Source organism: Chanodichthys erythropterus, chromosome 21, assembly GCF_024489055.1.
Source record: "Chanodichthys erythropterus isolate Z2021 chromosome 21, ASM2448905v1, whole genome shotgun sequence".
Taxonomy (NCBI): domain Eukaryota; kingdom Metazoa; phylum Chordata; class Actinopteri; order Cypriniformes; family Xenocyprididae; genus Chanodichthys; species Chanodichthys erythropterus.
The window spans coordinates 7,397,556-7,416,463 of record NC_090241.1 but is presented as its reverse complement, the minus strand read 5'-3'; the positions used below and the strand labels follow the sequence as shown (position 1 = coordinate 7,416,463).

The 18,908-nt window shown below is 36.2% G+C and overlaps 2 protein-coding genes across 2 annotated transcripts; both read right to left on the bottom strand.

The window, feature by feature from the left end:
- Positions 1-1,785: 1,785 nt before the first annotated feature.
- cldn10e (claudin 10e) lies at positions 1,786-5,798 on the bottom strand. The gene is made up of 5 exons (XM_067374280.1): positions 5,567-5,798; positions 4,364-4,525; positions 4,204-4,285; positions 3,157-3,270; positions 1,786-2,134 (listed from the first exon to the last, which is right to left on the bottom strand). The coding sequence occupies exons 1-5, from the start codon at positions 5,796-5,798 to the stop codon at positions 1,786-1,788; spliced, it is 939 nt and encodes a 312-aa protein (XP_067230381.1).
- A 3,373-nt stretch (positions 5,799-9,171) lies between these two features.
- cldn10a (claudin 10a) lies at positions 9,172-18,595 on the bottom strand. The gene is made up of 5 exons (XM_067373651.1): positions 18,376-18,595; positions 14,304-14,465; positions 14,117-14,198; positions 13,924-14,028; positions 9,172-9,354 (listed from the first exon to the last, which is right to left on the bottom strand). Exons 1-5 carry the CDS (start codon positions 18,593-18,595, stop codon positions 9,210-9,212), a joined length of 714 nt encoding a protein of 237 aa, XP_067229752.1. The 3' UTR covers positions 9,172-9,209.
- Positions 18,596-18,908: the final 313 nt, after the last annotated feature.

Genomic DNA, 18,908 nt, shown 5'->3' with positions numbered 1-18,908 from the left:
CAAGGCGTATGCACGGTCAGGCTGGTTTTGCAGGCATATCATGCTGGCCTGCTGAGAGATATGGATCAGGGGCAGGAATTGTCCCCTTAAGTGGTCGCTGAACTACGCCGCACCACAGACCTGGCCCTCCATGCCACAAAACAGATGGCCGCAGCTATTGGTCATACGATGGTGGCTATGGTGGTTATAAAGATGCATCTGTGGTTGAACCTCTCGGAAATCAAAGATAGGGAGAAAACCTTCCATCTTGATATTCTGATTTCACCCTCTGGAAGCTTTGGCACCTCTGTTGAGACGGTTGTGGAGAATTTAAGAGAGGCAAAGTCACAGTCAGCGGCATTCAGGATATATATCCCGTGCCAATCCAATTCACCTCCCTCAACCTCCAATCCTCCTGACCCATCGAAGGATAACTGGAGACAGGGTCAGAAGGCAAGCATGGTCACTTGTGCCCCACCTCCAAGGAGTAGGGGGCAAAGGAGGCGCAATGACAGGAGGAGGCACAACCTCAGGAAAGGTGATCAACAAAAAGTGGTCAGAAAAACAACAGGGCCGCTGAAAAAAAAAAAAAAAAAAACAGATCATCCCCAACCCAAGGGTGCTAAGGCACAATAGATTGAAAGTACTTTTCACCAGGGTAGAGCTAATTTATAAGACTGAGGATGTAGATACACAATAAAATCCTATTTTCTCTTCCATATTCTCCCCTACACTCTCCTGTGGCTGGTTGCTTGAGAGGTATGCGTTATGTTGGACAGTAAGGAAGGTGTATCATGCTTTTATTTCCACTTTGTCCCATTGTTAATTGGAGTTTTAAGTAGGGCTAAATGCTCCTTCAAGACCTCCTTAAGGTTGAGGCAGGGTAAATGGAATTATGGGAGCCTTCCATTTCATTTACTTCCCTCCCCAACTATGGTTGGGTTTGAAGCAGGGATATGCGCTTCCCTTAGGATGGGTTACTTTCTAGGCCTTACCTACTAGGTGTGGAATTTGAATTAGCTAGATAATGCAGGTCTTGGAAGTGCCTTTACTCATAATTTCCTTTACTCAGTGTATAACCTTGGTAAGGAGATTTGAAGTAGGTTGCATATGCATCCCATTCTCTTCTTTGCCGCACCCCCGAATAATAATTTGGGTGTAAATAGAGCCTGAGTTCCCCTGCGACGTCCCTGGAGTATAGAGCCTGGTTAATTAGAGTTATTGGGTAAATGGTTATACGTCCCCCTGAGGCCTGATCTGCAGAAACAGGGAGTAAGGTGCCCAAGCATTTGTGCGCCCTGGCTTAAGGGATTGGTGCCACTATTTAAGTCACATAGGATGCATCTTGACACTCTCTTGACTCCGGCCTAGGCCCGTAGATTGTTGGTATTGGTTCCCCACTGCATCAACACCAATATTTAGCATCGAAGTTCCACTTTGAAAGGGAACGTCTCTGAATTTTATATGCATCCCGGTTCCCTGTGAAGACTATGGAGATGCTATGTTTTTCGTTGCCTCAGGCTAGCCTGCATGTCTCCTTCAGGCACAAAAAATTGACAACGTGTAAATTATGTGCCATTTTATATGCAGGGGTGCTCCGTCTGCCAATGAATATTAGCATGAACACATGCTTCAGACACCAGTCATGCTGAAGTCATTCCCCATTGCGTCAACACCAAGACGCAGTGTCACATTCCCCTTCGCAGGGAAACAACCTGAGATGTTTTAACTCGTTAGAAGTCATTTCCAATGTGTTTTATTCCTGAACCAGTGTTTTTTCAAATCCAATAATCCAAGCTCAATGTTTCAGAGGTAAGAGTTCTTGATGAAAAGATGTGTAGTGGCTCCAGGTGGAGAGGACACTTTCTTGCTGTTTAAATGTGATCTGCTGATCATTGCGGAACGTGAGGAGTTTACTGATCGTGACGCTTCAGATCTGACAGAGCCTCTTGATTTATCAGAGTGTTTTGATGTTGAGGGACGTCCAGTTCTGGAGGTACGTGTGTTCTTTGATGGAGCATTTGACGTAGCTGATGTTTCAGATTTTGAGGAGAGCTCAGATATTGCTGATATGTTGGATTTTGTGGAAAGTTCAGATATGATGGAAATATTTGCTTGAGAGGAACGCAAGGCATTGCTCTCCACAACAGGAACGCTGAGAGCTGACGCACTGAGGAAAAACATTTTATGAAGTATATATTAAATGAATAGTTGACCCCAAAATTTTAATGTCATCTTCTCATAGCTCTTTTGCATACAATGACAATAAGCCATACCAAACCACCATTAACCAACAATTAAAAGAAGTCCATATGACTTACACATTACGTGAAATCTGTGTTTTCACGAATAAATCATGATTCAGCTTTCATAATAAAAGGTATTAAATAAAACTTGCTGTCTGTATAGAGCGGCATGTTTGCTGAGAGTGAAAGGAGTTGGTTTGAGGCGTGTTTTATGCAGATGACTGTCCTCGGGAATGTGGTTGCTCGTTTAGAATACTCCAAATATCATTAACATTAGAACAAGGTTAGTTACAAATTCATGTGCATACGAAAGTGTTGAGAAGTTCCCCTGTGCGATTATTAATGAACGAAAGACACATTTAAAGTAATATTATAGCTTATTGTAAAAACAAAAAAAGACAAGTCATTATTAACAGAAAGTCTGCCCTTAGTTGGAAAATGTTGCATAAGTGAGTGTTGCATTTTTTTCAGACGTGATGACCATAGGCGAAAATGAGGGAGTGAGGCACAGTTTTTTCATTTTAAGACGAATGAAATATGAAAACAAATATCAGACCGTTTATCACATTAATGTATCGTATAGCTTCGGAATACTTGGAATATAAGTCGTATGGACTCCTTTTACTACACTTTTATGGTGTTGTTTGTGTTCTTGAGCTTGTTTATTGGGAAAGAGCTGCATGAAGATTCTTCAAAATTGTCCTCTTGTGTTCCATGAAAAAAAAAAAAAAAAAAAAAAAATTTTTTCAGTGCCAGTGTAAAAGTGCAAACTATAAATTGAGACTCATGAAAGCCCTTATTTGGTGTCACAATTTATAGTTTTCTATGTTCTAGCTAAATATAGATAATTTGCACTTTACACTGGCATTGCTAAAACTTTTTTTATTTTTTATTTTTTTTCATTTGCATTACTCTACAGTTGAACACTTACTTGCTGTATGTCTGAGACCGGATCTTGCAGATTGAAACTAGGAAGAAAATCCCTCCAGTGATCTGAAAAGCACATCCTGACCATCCAAGGAACAATGGAGTTCCCAAGTCAAATCTGAAATATTACCACATTTAAATAAATGAAGTATAATTAATAGGAGCACAGAGCACAAAATCACTGTAAACCCTAATGCTCAAAATAATTAATTGGTTTGAGTAGAACAAACTTAAATTAAACAAATTAGTTCAGTCAAATTAACTTTTATGAGTATTTAGCACTTTCTTTTTCTTTCAAGTTCACAGAACAGAACTGATTGATATATTTCAAGTAAACTGAACTTTTTCATTGTTTTGACTTTCATGAACTTATTTCTTTTAATTTAACTGAAACTGGGCTGGGATTTCTATTTCCCAGCATGCTTTGCCTATGGCACTCAAAAGGGAGAGTAAATGCTAAAATTAATCATCATATAATGTTTTTGTGCAAGATTAATATTAAGTGGGAGATTTAGTGATTAATGCTTTGTTATGCTAATTTAGAAGAGTTTCTGTTAATTTGGGTTTTTTGGAGAGTTACCATAATGGTGACAAGTGGCGCATGCAGCTTGGTTTGAGAGCAAGTATACTAATAAGTCCATGTTATAGTTAACATGCTAGCAAATTAACAAGATAGGATTTTTTGAATTAGCTTTTTATAGCTATAGCTATGTTTATACTAATAAAAATGTTCACGTTGAGGTTACGTGATAATTCTAAGTTAAATGTATGAATTAGTGTACTCAAAAGTTTCAAGTTAAGAAAAATAAAAATGTATAAGTAAAAAATGAAAGTCTGCCAGTTCTACTTTCAATTTTTTTAACTGATTGCATCAATGAGTTTTGCCAACTTATTCGGGTTTACAGTGTATGGGACACCATACTTGCCCACACATCACGTCACTTTCACTTTCTTTTTTTTTTTTGCTGATTGATTTTGATTTGTAATTTCAAAAAAAACTAAAAAGAACACAAGGATAGATAGAACAGGATCAGGTGCTTCATATACTTACTGTAATCCATCAAATCTGGGGCTGAAAGTCTCTGCAGAAACATGCTGAGCATAAACTGCATAACCAGAGGCAGCCAGCATACCTTAGAGAAGAGACTCAGTAAAACACACGTGTAAACCTAATTTATGATGGTTCTGCTGTATTTTATGAAGAAATTTACCACTTGCGACATGACAGATGCCTCCAGTGAACACGGATCGGTTCTTCTCTCTGTCTTTTCCTCCGATGTAAGTGCATTCCATCCCTACAAGACTCAGGATAAAGCCCAGCATTCCGACAGCCATCCCAGACATCAGCAGAGCCCTCACAATCTGAAGGTAACCTGAACATTCAAGATCCAAAGAACTTATTATTTACATTTACATTTACATTTAGTCATTTAGCAGACGCTTTTATCCAAAGCGACTTACAAATGAGAGTAGTAGAATCAATTAAATCAACATGAGAACAACAGTGTATAAGTGCTGAGTGAAGTCACAGTTATGTCAGTAAAGTGCTCATAGCGAATTTTTTTTTTTTTTTTTTTTTTTTTTTTAAATAAATAAATACACAGATAGGAGAAGGATATTAGTCAAGGTAAGTGCTACTACTACTGGGTCAAGTGCTGACGAAAAAGATACGTCTTTAGCATTTTTTTGAAAATTATAATTCTATCTATCTATCATCTATCTATCTATCTATCTATCTATCTATCTATCTATCTATCTATCTATCTATCTATCTATCTATCTATCTATCTATCTATCTATCTATCTATCTATCTATCTATCTGTCTTGTCTATCTGGGGGAAATTTGTTTTCAATGACCCTACAAGTGTGATTAAACCATCAAAATATGAGGAAAATGTTCTATATTTTTTTTTAAATATTTGAAATATGAAGGATTAAAAAAAAAAAAACTAAACTTGGTTAAGTTTTTTACCTGACAAAAAAATATTAGGCAAACTAAAGCCACAGGTTTATTTTATGTGCTAAAAAAAAATCATAGAAAAACAAAAAACTCACAGGAAAAAGCATACATTGATTACAACATAATCTATTATTAATATTCCATTGGTTCTCTCTTGTTTTTGCGTGTGTTCATAATTTCCTTGTATGACAGCCTGGCCAAAAATGATGTCTGCACAATTTGGCATGTTTCATTGCATTATCACAAATAAAACAATAGACTCCATGCACAACTACAATATTCTTACAAAATCACAATACTCTAGGCCGGACATCACTTTTGGCCACTACTGTATCCATCTGAGAGTTTTGGGGTGTAAACTGTTTAATAGATGAATGCATTTGGTCTCTTTTCTCATTCTTACAATTAAAAGCATTGTGCATGTAGATTGAAAGACTTTAATAATGTCCATACCTTCCACGGACCACAGCACAGGGAAGTCGTAGCAGTTGGATGTGGAAGCGGAGTCCGTGAAGCAGGCCCTCCACAGACTGGACCAGTACCAGCCCACTGACATAATGGAGCTCCCACCTTGCCCTCCGATAGAGGAGATCTTCCAGCCTTCCATGGCCATGGTGCAGGAGACAAAGATCCAGCCCAGTGCTGCTAACAGGAAGCCCCAGATCTGCATAGCACGAATCTTCATCTTTGCTCTGGTTAACACTCAGTTTACTCCACTTCCGATTTGATGAACCTACCTCACACTTTGTAGCCTTTCTTTGTTCTCAAACCTTTGTCACTTCCAGCATCTCTTTGCCTGTCATTTGAAGTATCGTGTCGGTTCGTGATCCATTAAACAGTTTTCTCCTAAGGATCTCTTAGACTGCTCTAGTAGGTCAGTAAACTCACTTCTTTTTTGTGCTGATGTGAATGTTTGACTCTCCATGTTCCCAGGGTCATGTTTTTAAGTTTATGGGGGACAGAGAGACTGCTTACCTCGGTTTTCAGCTCATATTTCATAAATATGAGAACACACTACCTGCAAGCCAGACAGTTTAAACTTCTTATTCATCATTATCTTCATTTATTTTTAACAAACACAGCACAGGGCCCTTGTGAAAAAAAGGAATTTTTTTAAAAAAAGAGAATACTTTAAAATAATATACTTTCAAAAGAAGATACTTAAGTGTGAACTGAATGTAATATTTGTGGACACTTAATTGCATTTTAATTGTATTATAGTTTAAATTCATATTAAATGCAATTAGCTGAACGCATCAGTGTTTTGACCCACTTATGTATGACTGTACATTTTTATATGTAATTTGATAATTACTTCTGTTGTTTTTTTTTAAATATTGTCAAAGTGTAATTTTGAATACTGACAAGCAATTATGGTAAACTAAATTACATGTTAATGTAATTTCTGTTGACACTTGTATTTATATATATATATATATTTGTAATTTGCAATTTTTAAAAAGTTAAAATTATAATCAAGTACTTTACTTGTGCTTTAGTCAACACATCAAAATAAATACATCTTTAAAGCGCCTCAAAAGATTATTAAAAGTTAAACATAATGATTTAAAATGTAGCCTACTTAAAGTAAAACTTTTAATTTGACATTAAGTGCACTTAATTAAGTGTATTTAAAGGGATAGTTGACCCAAAAATGAAAATTCTTTCATCATTTACTCACACTTAAAGTTGTTCCAAACCTGTATGAGTTTTTTCTTCTGTTGAACATTGAGTAAATGATAGAATTTTAATTTTTGGGTGAACTATCCCTGTTAAAAAAAAAACAAAGTGTACTTTTTTAAGCACACTTAAAACTGCTGTCTGTAACTTTTTTGGTTAAAAAATATCCAAAATCAATTTTTGATCAAGTACATAACCAGCCAGTGTTCAAAACTGTTTTCACTTCAGCACACTTTATAATATAAAGTTTGAACCACTGTAGTCACATGAACTGTTTTAAATATGTCTTTAGTAGCTTTCTGGGCACCGAAAAAGGAAATGGTCTTGCTGGTAATGGAGGCCTCACTGTGCCATCGAATTTCACCAAAAATATCTTCATTTGTGTTCTGAAGATGAACAAAGGTCTTACTGGTGTGGAACGACATGAGGGTGTAATAAATTACATAATTTTCATTTTTGGGTGAACTAACCCTTTAAGTTTCCTTTTATTTTTTTAATAGGTATTATGCAAATACAAATACAGATTTAAAAATATATATATATATATATATATATACTACATTACAAGTGCACATTCAATACAATTAAGTGCACTTCTTTTTCACAAAGGGGTGTGTAGGTTAGATGATCTGTTTATAGGTGCCATTCAGGGGCGTTTTCAAAAGGGCCTTTATATTTTTAAAAAAAATAGCCTCAGGGTTCGTAACATTATTAATTTTATAAAAGTGTGTGTGTGTGTGTGTGTGTCTTCAATAGACTTAATTAACAGTGTTTTCGTGTGCGTGTGTGTGTGGTAATATACTGTCCCAGATTCTGGCGTATGATGTTGCATTCTGAGCTTTGATCAGGTTTATAGGGGACTTGCTTGTTCCATCTCCTGGAAAATGTAAGGAACCTTCTGAGAATATAAAGATCAGTGCTTTCTTCATGGTTTTAACTAATGAAGCAAAGACTGGGATGTTGAATTATACCTTTGTTTGCTGGAAGAGCCTCAGTCATTATCTGAATGACTCTTTTTCACCTTACATTATCTTACATTACATTATCCCTTACATTATACATTATCTTCAATGGAAGGGCCAGTCAGAGATGTCCTTTCCTGTTAGGTAAAACAAGACCATGATGCCCTCTGGTGGCCAATATTGCACTCAATCACTCCTAATGAAGGTCATCGGTCTGTATAAGTTGTTTATTAGTGGTGTTTTCGTGATATTTGAACAAATGTTTATTATTATTACTATTCCTTTCGATTTTTGAGGTAACATTTGGGAGATTCATCCAAAAATCAGTTATATCATTTAAATGGTATTGGTAAGATTTTTTAAATGTTTTTGAAAAAAGTATCTTATGCTCACAAAAACTGCATTTATTTGCTAAAAAAAAATAAATAAATAACTACAGTAAAAACATTAATATTTTGAAATATTATAATTTAAGATGTTTTTTCTATTTCAATATATTTTAAAATGTAATTTATTCCTGTGATCAAAGCTGTATTTTCAGCATCATTACTCTTCAGTGTCACATGATCCTTCAGAAATCATTCTAATATGCTGAATTGCTGCTCAAGAAAAATGTCTTTTTATCATTGGTATAAGAACAGCATATATCTTGTTCATGTCTTTACTGTCACTTTTGATCTTTTAAAAAAAAAAAAATTCCTACAGACCCCAAACTTTTGAACAGTAGTGTGTTTATTTCAAATTTTAAAACAGTAATTTCAGTATTTATGTCAAGCACAGTCCAAGACAATTACACGATTATGTCCTTTATTATGTCATAAAATACTTTAAAACCTTCTTACAAAAAGCACAGAGACACTGAACACTTGTTTAAGGAAGAATCTGACAGAGCAAGAAGACTCTGCCAACCTGCAGCAGCCCACGGAAGCTCCAGCCACTTGAAAGCTCTAAAAACTGGGGTCAGAGTCTAGAGTTTCCACTGATCAGGAGGTGAAGAGAGACTTCAGGACCAGCGCAATTTCCGAACTGAGACAGCATGTTCCTGTGGTCGGTGGAGCGCAGCTGTTCTCCCCGTCTTCTCTGTCATCAGTTCACCTGACTTAGTTCAAAGTCCCAAGTGAAGAAATCTGGCAATTGTATCACAATGTCAAACTTTCTTGAGGTTTCTTATGGATAATAAATGGATTGAAACTGAAAAAGGTCTCAATTTATTGTTTAGTATCTCATCAAAATAGCCCCTGAAAAAGAAAAATATCTGGATTTACCCATATATAGGATATATATTTATAATAGATGACATTTGCCTCTGTGCAGTCTTCTTGCCTCAAATGATGAAAGCAGCCTTATGATTTCAGGTTCTCCATTCAAGGGTTTGTTTGATAGTTGACTTTACACAGTGTATACTTGTCGGCCTTCACTTGTTATCATTTCCAGCTGTACTGAGGATGCTGAAATCAAACATACGCATTCCTCCCAAACTTCCTGCCGGTGAAGCTCTGGTCTGGTGGATCTTTCTGAGGAGTCTCCGGGTTCTTGCCCATCTTTGTGATCTTGGTTCGTGTTGATATGAAAGATGTGGCACCATTGTAGGAGTATTCCCTGGAGAATGATTTCAAGCCATTAGATATATATACATATATATATATATATATAAAGCTATATAGAAATATAATTACTAAAAAAATTCAATATAATTATAACATTTATTTTAAAATAATAATAAAATTTATTTTAAAGGCACAATCTGTATTTTGTCGCCCCTAGGGGTCCCTTCAAAACAAAGGCGTAGATTGATGACGCAGGTGATGAGCGTGGAATCATGGAACTTGTCGTCATGCCGATGGATCTAATAATGTTTATGGGGAAATAATGTTTATGGATGAGTGAATTCATTCATGTTTTTACACCACCCAAAAAAATAGTATTTGCTTTTTTTGAGGGAGTGTTGGCTTATTTGGTGTATTTTGATGTGCATAATCGGGAGCGGACAGTTGTGCAAATGGACAGTGCACAACCATTTTCGGTTTCTTCGGAAACTGTTGATTGGATTTTGACTGTGGTATGAAGCAGGGCGTGGCCGAGAATCGCGGGCGCGATTGCTAATTAGAGACAGATATGAGTGCCAAACGCGAGTCCCGGGGAATCGGGGATATAAAGGAATGAGGACATTTCATTCTACCGAAATACTCGTAAATGCTGAAATACAACTCACACAGGTCAGTTTATTTGACGAATTAAAATTGTGAGGTAACGCAGTGCTGTTTCACTTGGTCTAACGTTAGCTACATTTGATTGTGTTGAAAGTTGTAATGCTATTCTATGTATTAGTTTGTTGGTTGTATGAGACTAACAGCAGGCGCGCCGTTGGCACGGGGGACAGGGGGGTCAGGACCCTCGCAGTTTTGAAAAGACAGAAATCGACCCCCGCACTTTTGATAAGGGTTGCTTCGATCAGTCACAATATATCATCTTTTAGCTTAGGATATTTTCTTTCAAATGAGACCATTTTCACGTTTCTGTGAGCTTTCGTTCGTAAATAATCAACTGTTTTGTCGCGGAAATGAACAGGAAATGCGCTCTCGAACGGAGAAACACGCGATCTCAAAGCAATTGATCACATCGTGCTAACGTTTTAGGACAGGTCGATGGTATATAAATCATGCCCGAACGTTAGCGTTTGTCAATCAAGCTAAACCGTCCATTCAGAGACCGGGAAATTTGACACTTTAAGGTAAGGAGGCTGATCTCTCTGGTTGACGCGCGAGCTGGCTTGACTTAAGTTTTCGTGAGGATATAGTTTATGGACTTTTGATTTCGATAATTACATCTAGAAAGGTAAAAGCATTGATGGCATCTATAAAAGAGATATCTGAAAGCGAAATGAAAGTGATTATTGCCTCGACCAGCGACGCAGTGGGGAGGACGCACGAGAGGAGACCTGCGCGTTTAATTGGTATGTGTATGTTTTTTACAGTCTATGGTGTATACATAATAGACCTTATTTACCAGAGAAACAAGCGCGCCGCCATCTTTAGAATATTGTTTTTGAACTTCCGTTTTTGCGGTAGCCCTGTATATTTCTATGGCATCGCTGTTGAAGAATAATAGAGTGCCTCAGGGATGACGCATTTTTGTAGGCAAAACCCGGAAGTGAGTTAGCATTTTTGGACTTCCGTTTTTTTTTATGGGTTTTTGCTAAATCGCCTGAAATAAGGTCTGTGGTTAACAAAGCCTCTAAATACTAAATAATATCGTTTTGATCTATGACATAAAACACACCAGTTATAACCCACTTGTGATTTTTTTTTTTTTTTTTTTATTTTTACTGTGTCTTAAAATCAGCGCTTGCTAACAAATTGCTAAAAGGGACTAACGTTACTTCCTTTGGCTGGGACTTTAGACGTCATCATGACAAACAGGACATTTGGACAGCATTTCTCATTAAAAACCATGTTAACATGGTAACCATGTTAACAATATGTCAGGTTAGTTTACTATATTAATAATATAGTATCATATTTTCATTGTATTAAAGTATTGAGGTAAAACAAAAATACTAACCTGAAATCCGAAGCGCTGTAGCCATCGATCTGATCTTAACCGATTGCGCTGCGGTTGGTATAAGTTACCGTTTTTTTAAACTTTTTTTTTTAGCGCGACCCTTTTTATTAATGAGACCCATAAGCATATACAACCATGTAGCTAAACAAGTCAAAACGAACTATTAAAAAACGAAACTGAAGGTAAACCTGCGTTGCTCTCATGGTGGTTATAACATTACCTCTCTCTTTCGGTGAAGTGGAGCAGCTGCTCTTGCTGAATGGCACGGATTGCACTATAGACTATTGTACCTTTTGTATATTATATATATATATATATATATAAACTGTATTTTATTTTTTTATAACGAACAAGCTGCGATGTCACGTTTCCCGTGCTTTGTTGTGTGTGCGTGAGGCGCGGGCGCGATCAAATAGCTGTCTTTGCAGGGGACTTCCCTGATCGTCATGGCAACGGTTCGTTAACAGGTCAGATTACGTCAGAGTTGGTTGCCGTCTGTTGGAAAACTGTTCACACCGCGCAGACATTCCACGACCCGACAAACGCCGATTAAACATGTTCAGTCGGGTGAAAACCAACTCCGACCAACGCCAACAACGGCCAACAAACGCCAACAGGGGTATCACACCAAACCAACAAACTCCAACAGACGAGTTTGTCGGCTTTCTTTTGACCGTCGTCGGGGCGGTGTGAATTGGCCTTTAGCCTTTTATATCTGATGACTTTATTTAGGCTTCACAATGTATAAATGTTGTGTTAACTTGTAAAGATTATCTTGATAGACAAAACGTGTAAGTATCATAATAACCCTTTGTTAAACACAGAGCTTATTTTCTGCGATTTTCCAAAACTCTATGGGAAAAATGCATAGGCTTTCAACCGAGGGAACCCGTGCGCCACTAACTTCCGGGTTGGTCTACAAAAACGCGTCATCCTTGGGGCACTCTATACATAATACTAATCAGTGGCATGCACTTTGAATCGTGAATATCATTGTCAGGTGACAAGGGATGGGCACTATTTAAAATTGTGAATTTCTCAGAATTTACAATTTCTTGGAAACCTTTAGGATAATGAAAGTACAATTGAACGAAATATATATCACACTGTGCAAGTGGTTTTGGGATATTTTAATATAAAAATCTTACATATTGTGCCTTTAAATACATTTATTTATTTATTTTCTGCACTGTGCCTTTAAGAAACAATTTGACAATTTAAACTCTTGTTAGTTCTTCTGGTCCTTAAGAATATTTTTAAAATATCCTACTGAAAATTACAGTGAATGGATGGGCCACATTTCAAGGAGCATTTGTTAATATTTTAGGATGCTGACATGAAAATTCCACATTAAATGACCTTTTTAACCCTCCTAATGCATAAAAAAAAAAAAAACAAAAAAAAAAAAACTACAACTTTTGCATTCCAGGGTCTGTTTGGACCCTGTGGAACGTAAACAGTTATAACTTAAACATATTATAATCATAACATATTTTAACAAAAGCCATATTGTCTCTAATCAGTATCTTCTCGTTAATGTACAAAAGTTTTACAGTTTTGAATGTTTTTACTATTACTTAATTTACCCCTTATTTATTTTTTTTTAAAAAAAGAGAGAAATTCTTTGAAATTTAAAATGTTTCAAGACCTACAAGAAAAAACTCTGTGATGCAAGAACAAATATATTTGATCAGTATATTTATGAGAAATTTTATTTGAATATATCATTAGATGAAATTTATAAGAACATATGAGAATTACCAGTATGAACTCCTTTGACTTCAATTAATTTAATTTGATAATTATAGCTCATGACTGCTCAAAACATTATAAATTCATGAAACCTACATATTCTTTTTCTAACAAAACAACATCAATTTTACTCTGAAATGTTTTTAAACAAATTATATTCATTTTACTTGAATAAACTTTTACTTTCATAGGAAAAAAGATGATAAACTGCTTGAATCTCCTTTTCATGCTGCAATAGTTCAGATTGAAATGTGGACTATTTCTTTTCCAAATCCTCTTTCCGTTTTCAAATTTAGACAATTTGATCTATGAACTTTTGCTCTACAAACCCATTAAGACATTAATTTGTTTGTCATATGATTTTAATTTCAAAATTATTGTGTGTGCATTAGCAAGCATGTTTATAATCAAAATGCAGCGGGAAGGAAAACGTGTGCGAGAGTGAAGGAGCCTAAAAGTATTTTACAGAAGAAATTTGAGACAAATCTAACTAATAGATGTAAGAAAAAAGCCACAGTTCACTTTCAGGTCAAAATGAACCAGGACCAGGTATAACAATTTAGTTTAAATGGTTATATCACGAACATTGTTTGTTAATTTTTTTTTTTTTTTTTAAATCAGAAAAAATAAATGGTGTGTATTTTGACCATCTTAACATGTGTACAAAATTTAATCTATATATATATATATATATATATATATATATATATATATATATATATATATATATATATCTCTTCCAGGTCAAAACGGACCGGCATGCAATAGGAGGGTTAAAAAAATATATAAAAAAAGTTTTAGGACCCCTTTAAAACAAGTGTCACAGTATGTAAGTGGACAATCTAAGAATCAGACCTGATGCTGAATCCCTCTGTCATGGAAAAGCAAAAGATAAATCCTCCAAGAATGCTGAGAACAGATCCTGCCCAGCCAATGAACAGGGCCGCCCCGAGTTCAAACCTAAATCCAAACAGGCAAAATACTGGCGCTGGTAACAGGCGATGGGATGCATACAAGAAGAATGTTACGATGGGATTCTATTGCTTACTTCTGTTTCACAAATAAGGGGTCAAAAAACTCTGATGTTATCCGATGTGCGTAGAGAGAACAGGCGGTCATAGAGCAGATTCCTGCAGAGAGGAGAGGTGTATAGTTACAGGATACTCTCATTCTGAAAAGTGGGAATTGCAAATGCTTTAGAAAAGAAGAAACCATGACCTATAAGTGACATTTACCACTGAGAATAAAGTGTAGTCCACATAGACAGGTGATCCTAGCTTTGGTGGTCTCTGATCCCCCTATTTTCGTACACTTCATGCCCACTAGCGCCAGGATAGCTCCAAAAAATCCCAGGCACACAGCTGAGATCATCAGTCCACGACACACCTGGATATAAGCTGCAGGAACAGGAAAGCAGAAGCGATATATATTCCAGGGACAGATTTATTATACGATCACTAGGATGAACAGGACGTTTTTTTACTGTTTGCCTGGTCGGACAAGTAGATCAGATTTCTGCTTGCTCTATAACATTTTCACTTGTGCCAACACACAAAAAATTATAGGTTACAGTTATTGTTAATGTACATACAGTCACATCAAAATTTATTCAGACACCTTGAACATTTCATTCATTAATACAGTTTATTCACTATAGTTTAAAAAAAATGGTAATAAAATATGACAAGATCTCAGAGTTAAACTGTGTCAGAAATAATCTTAATTATGTCAGATGGTCAGGTCAAAGTGTCTGAAGAATTTTTGGTTCCAAATTTTTAATACATTTTACTGGTAGTCCACTGTATGAAAATTTTGCCTATAATATGTCACAGTTTACTTTATTTTGCTATCCTCACTTACAGAAATGAACTAGTGTCCTGCACCCACTAGTAAAAATATATCAAAAATATAAAAATTGTCTGAATAATTTTTGGTTTGACTGTATAATGTAAATATAATAATAACAATTATTTACTTATGCTTATTTAGTTTTAATACAAATTAAATTAGTTTTTGTTTTTGTTCATTTTATTTCACCTCTTCTAATTATTTCATGATTATGTTTAAATCTTTTTTTTTAATGCAAAGCACTTTGAAATTCCATTGTACTTAAAAATAAAATAAATACAATTTATTTATTAATTATTAAAAATAATTATTAGATTATTATATAAATAATTCACCCAAAAGTGAGTAAATTATCCTATAATTTACTCACCTTCAAGCCATCTTCTTTCAGCCGAACACAATCAGAGTTATATTAAATAATATCCTGGTTCTTCCCAACTTTGTAATGGCATTGAATAGTGCCCGAGTCAGTCAGGTTGACCTTTGACCCAACGTGGTATGATGTAGGCGTAGCGTAAGATTAGGTGACAATTGACGAAAACCGTAACGCAGAGGATAGAGCAAAACAAAACGCCAGTCACGAATTAGAAGTCTGCATCCAAAATCTCATACTTCCCTACTATATAGTGGGTGAAAAACAGTATGTGACAAAAGAAGTATGTCTGAATTCACAGTACTCATACAAGAGTTGGCAAAGAATAGCCAGATGACCTACTTCTTCTGGCAAGATTCTAAGGATTTCGATTTAAGAGAAGGAGCTATGTCATATGTCAGGTCAGCGGTCACCTCTGGAACTTGTACTTGCGTACTGTCACGATCACCAGCTGGAGTGCCCTTGAGAGCCACCAGGGGGCACTCCATCAACAGACTATTGTCATTCTCTTACAGACTTCATTCCCCATAATCCATTGCCTGGACTCATCAGCACTCACTGCTTTCAGCTATGTCTCAATTACCTTGTTAGCTCACCCTATAAAAGCCTGGTCTATGCAGAGTATGTTCACATGACAACGATATGCTTAAAACAAAGAAGTTTTTCCTTCGAGTTATCCGCGTACAGACGACTTTGAAACCCGTTTTCAAAAGTTTTAGTTTTCAGACCACCAAAACGCCATTTTCGTGTAAATGAACAGCCAAAACGCATAAAGTTTTCCATTTTTAGTTGAAAATGGTGTCGTACAAGCAGCCCCTCAGTACGTCATTGCTAAGTCTTGTATGTGTCTGTACTGCATTTCTGAGCATTCAGGTTTAAATATGGATACTTTTCTTACAAAAACCCATCGCTTCACTTCAGAAGGCATTTATTAACCCACTGGAGCCGTATGGATTACTTTTATGATGGATGGATGTGCTTTTTGGAGCTTTATAAAGCTGGGAAGAGCCAGGATATTATTTAATAAATATAACTCTGATTGTGTTCAGCTGAAAGAAGAAAGTCATATACACCTAGGATGGCTTGAGGATGAGTAAATTATGGGATAATTTTCATTTTTGGGTGAACAATTCCTTTAATAATAATCATTATTAATTATTTTAAGGGGGGGGGGGGGGTATAATGCTATTTCATGCATTCTGACTTATTTACACTGTTAAAGAGTTGGATTCTCATGCTAAACATGGCCAAAAGTTTCAAAAACATGAGTTGGATGTATGACAGAGTATTTCTGTGCCAAAAATACTCTTCCAAATCCTCACGAAGTTCAGGGTTTTTTTTCCGAGTATAGGCCTGAGTGACGTAAACGGAGGTGGAATTCCTTCTTTACAGAGAAAATCTACAATAAAAGCTAAAAATGATAAAATCACTATAATTATACAGTGAACTCCAAGACAATCATAAATTCATAAACTTTATAATGAAAATAATGGCATACATGGCAAAACATGGCGTCATTCTTGCAACTTCATCTTACAACACCTCATCTATGTTATAATCAGTGTTGGGGAAAGTTTCATTTAAAAGTAATGCATTACAATATTGCGTTACACCATAAAAAAGTAACTAATTGCGTTACTTGGTTATGTTTTATGAAAAGTAATATGTTACATTACTTTTGCATTGCTTTTTCTCACCTGGGCTGGGCTTGCTTGTTTGTTTGTTTTTTAATAACAACAAAAAAATATATTTTTGGCAAATGTAAAGGCTCTTTCACACCAAAAGTGAAATGAATAAGCCTCAGGCTGAAGGAAATGCAAATTCACGCCAGTACAGTAGAGGGCGCAGCTCAAACCTTTAAGCTGTGCTGCCATTTAAGAATAGGATGCAAGAGAAGTTCAACACTCTTACTTCACCAATAAAAACTTTAATTGAATTTGTTTAATTTTAATATTTAATTATTGCAGGTTTGTGCTGTATCCTGAAATTGCATTTTTACTGTTGTTGTTTTTGTGCAAGTGAGATTAGTAAATGCCTGCTCACATTTAGTCTAAAACTACAATAAGCATCATGTTCACACAGCGCACACAACACCTCTACACTTACTCCTGATTTCTCTCAACATGGGGACAGGAGAGCTGTCAGTCAATAAATGGGAAAACAAAGTAATTTGCATTACTTATTTAAAAAAGTAACTCAGATATTTTGTTGTAAATTTCAAAGTAATGCACTACTTTACTAGTTACTTATCTACTAAGTAACTAGTAAAGTAATCTTAAAAGTAATCTGATTATGTAACTCAAGTTACTTGTAATGCATTACCCCCAACACTGGTTATGTCACTATTACTTCCATTGATGTACTGTACATTGAAAATGGGCCATACACATTAGTAACCACATAGCAATGTGCTAACATATAGGAAAGGCATGGCAATCTTTCAACACATGTAGCATCTTTCGTTAAACTCTCTAGTTAGCCGTCAAAGAGGTCACGTCACAAACATGCCAATTATGCATTAAAACCATTCAAATACATGACCATTTAACCACCTGCTTTTGCACGGCAGCCTGAGGGAACAAGCTCTCTGTGTGTTCCCTCCTGTTTGTGGCTGTGCCATCCAGGCATAATTAATCTAATGTGTGGTTATTATAAACACTATTTTCTACTTGCCTTGGGATAATACTGTGCATTCCTGCAGGTTGTAACTGAAGTAGTGAGTCAGAAATAGAGTTTGAGACAAGTCTGATCATTTTGTATCTCTTTTTACCTCCACAGAGCTAAAATTATTGAATTCTTAAACCGGTGTCAGAATCATGTTAAATGCATTAAGCACAACTATAACACAATAAACTCCCTGTTTAAATGGTCAAGTTATCGGATTGGCTTCGGTTTGATTGTGTTGTGGAAGCTTCTGCCAAAACAGCATTAGGGCAATCCAACACCATGCTACTCTTTTTCCGAACAATTAGACATCTGCACTCTCGAGGAAGGAAAATGATCGGCGATTCTCACAAACATTCAGACCATTCATTCAGACAAGAAGTAAAAAGTCAATAAATTATTAAAAGCAAGTAATAAAGTACCATCCAGTGCAAGCATAGAAGGAAAGTCCTTGCAGTTGGAGACTCCGGTTGAATCCGTAACACATGTCTTCCAGAGATTGGACCAGAAGGTTGCTGTGGTGATGACTGTCCCATCCACTGATGACACTTTCCAGTAGTCAGTTGGGAGCGTGGAGGAGATCAGAATCCATCCAGATATGGTGAGAAGGAAGGCAATGATCTCTGTTGCCATATTCCCCATTTCCCAATGTTCTATTAAAGTTAAATGAAAAGAAGCAGGAATCAGTACGTTCGTAAGGGGTTCTGAGTCTGGACTGAACGGTTTGTTGATGGGTCTTCCCCCCAAAGCTGCTTTATATTCAGCAGGGAGGGCTCTGGCTACTAACCTTTTCAACAGCTGACCAATAGCCTTTTGTTTTCACATTTACTACCCACAACACCACACATGCTCGCATGCACACACCCACCCAAACATCACTCTGCAAGAATCATTTTAAGCGAGTCTGCAAAGATGCTGGAGGTCAAGAGGTGAGTACATTAAAGATGAGTGTTAT

Excerpts from the sequence above, each read along its gene's own strand:
- cldn10e (XM_067374280.1), bottom strand. The coding sequence starts at position 5,798 with ATGAAGATTCGTGCTATGCAGATCTGGGGCTTCCTGTTAGCAGCACTG. Across the intron at positions 4,526-5,566 it reads TGTGCTGTGGTCCGTGGAAG|GTTACCTTCAGATTGTGAGG; the intron begins GTATGGACATTA and ends TTGAATGTTCAG. Across the intron at positions 3,271-4,203 it reads CCCAGATTTGATGGATTACA|ATTTGACTTGGGAACTCCAT; the intron begins GTAAGTATATGA and ends GTAATATTTCAG.
- cldn10a (XM_067373651.1), bottom strand. The coding sequence starts at position 18,595 with ATGGGGAATATGGCAACAGAGATCATTGCCTTCCTTCTCACCATATCT. Across the intron at positions 14,466-18,375 it reads TTCTATGCTTGCACTGGATG|CTTATATCCAGGTGTGTCGT; the intron begins GTACTTTATTAC and ends CTGTTCCTGCAG. Across the intron at positions 14,029-14,116 it reads CCCTTATTTGTGAAACAGAA|GTTTGAACTCGGGGCGGCCC; the intron begins GTAAGCAATAGA and ends GTTTGGATTTAG.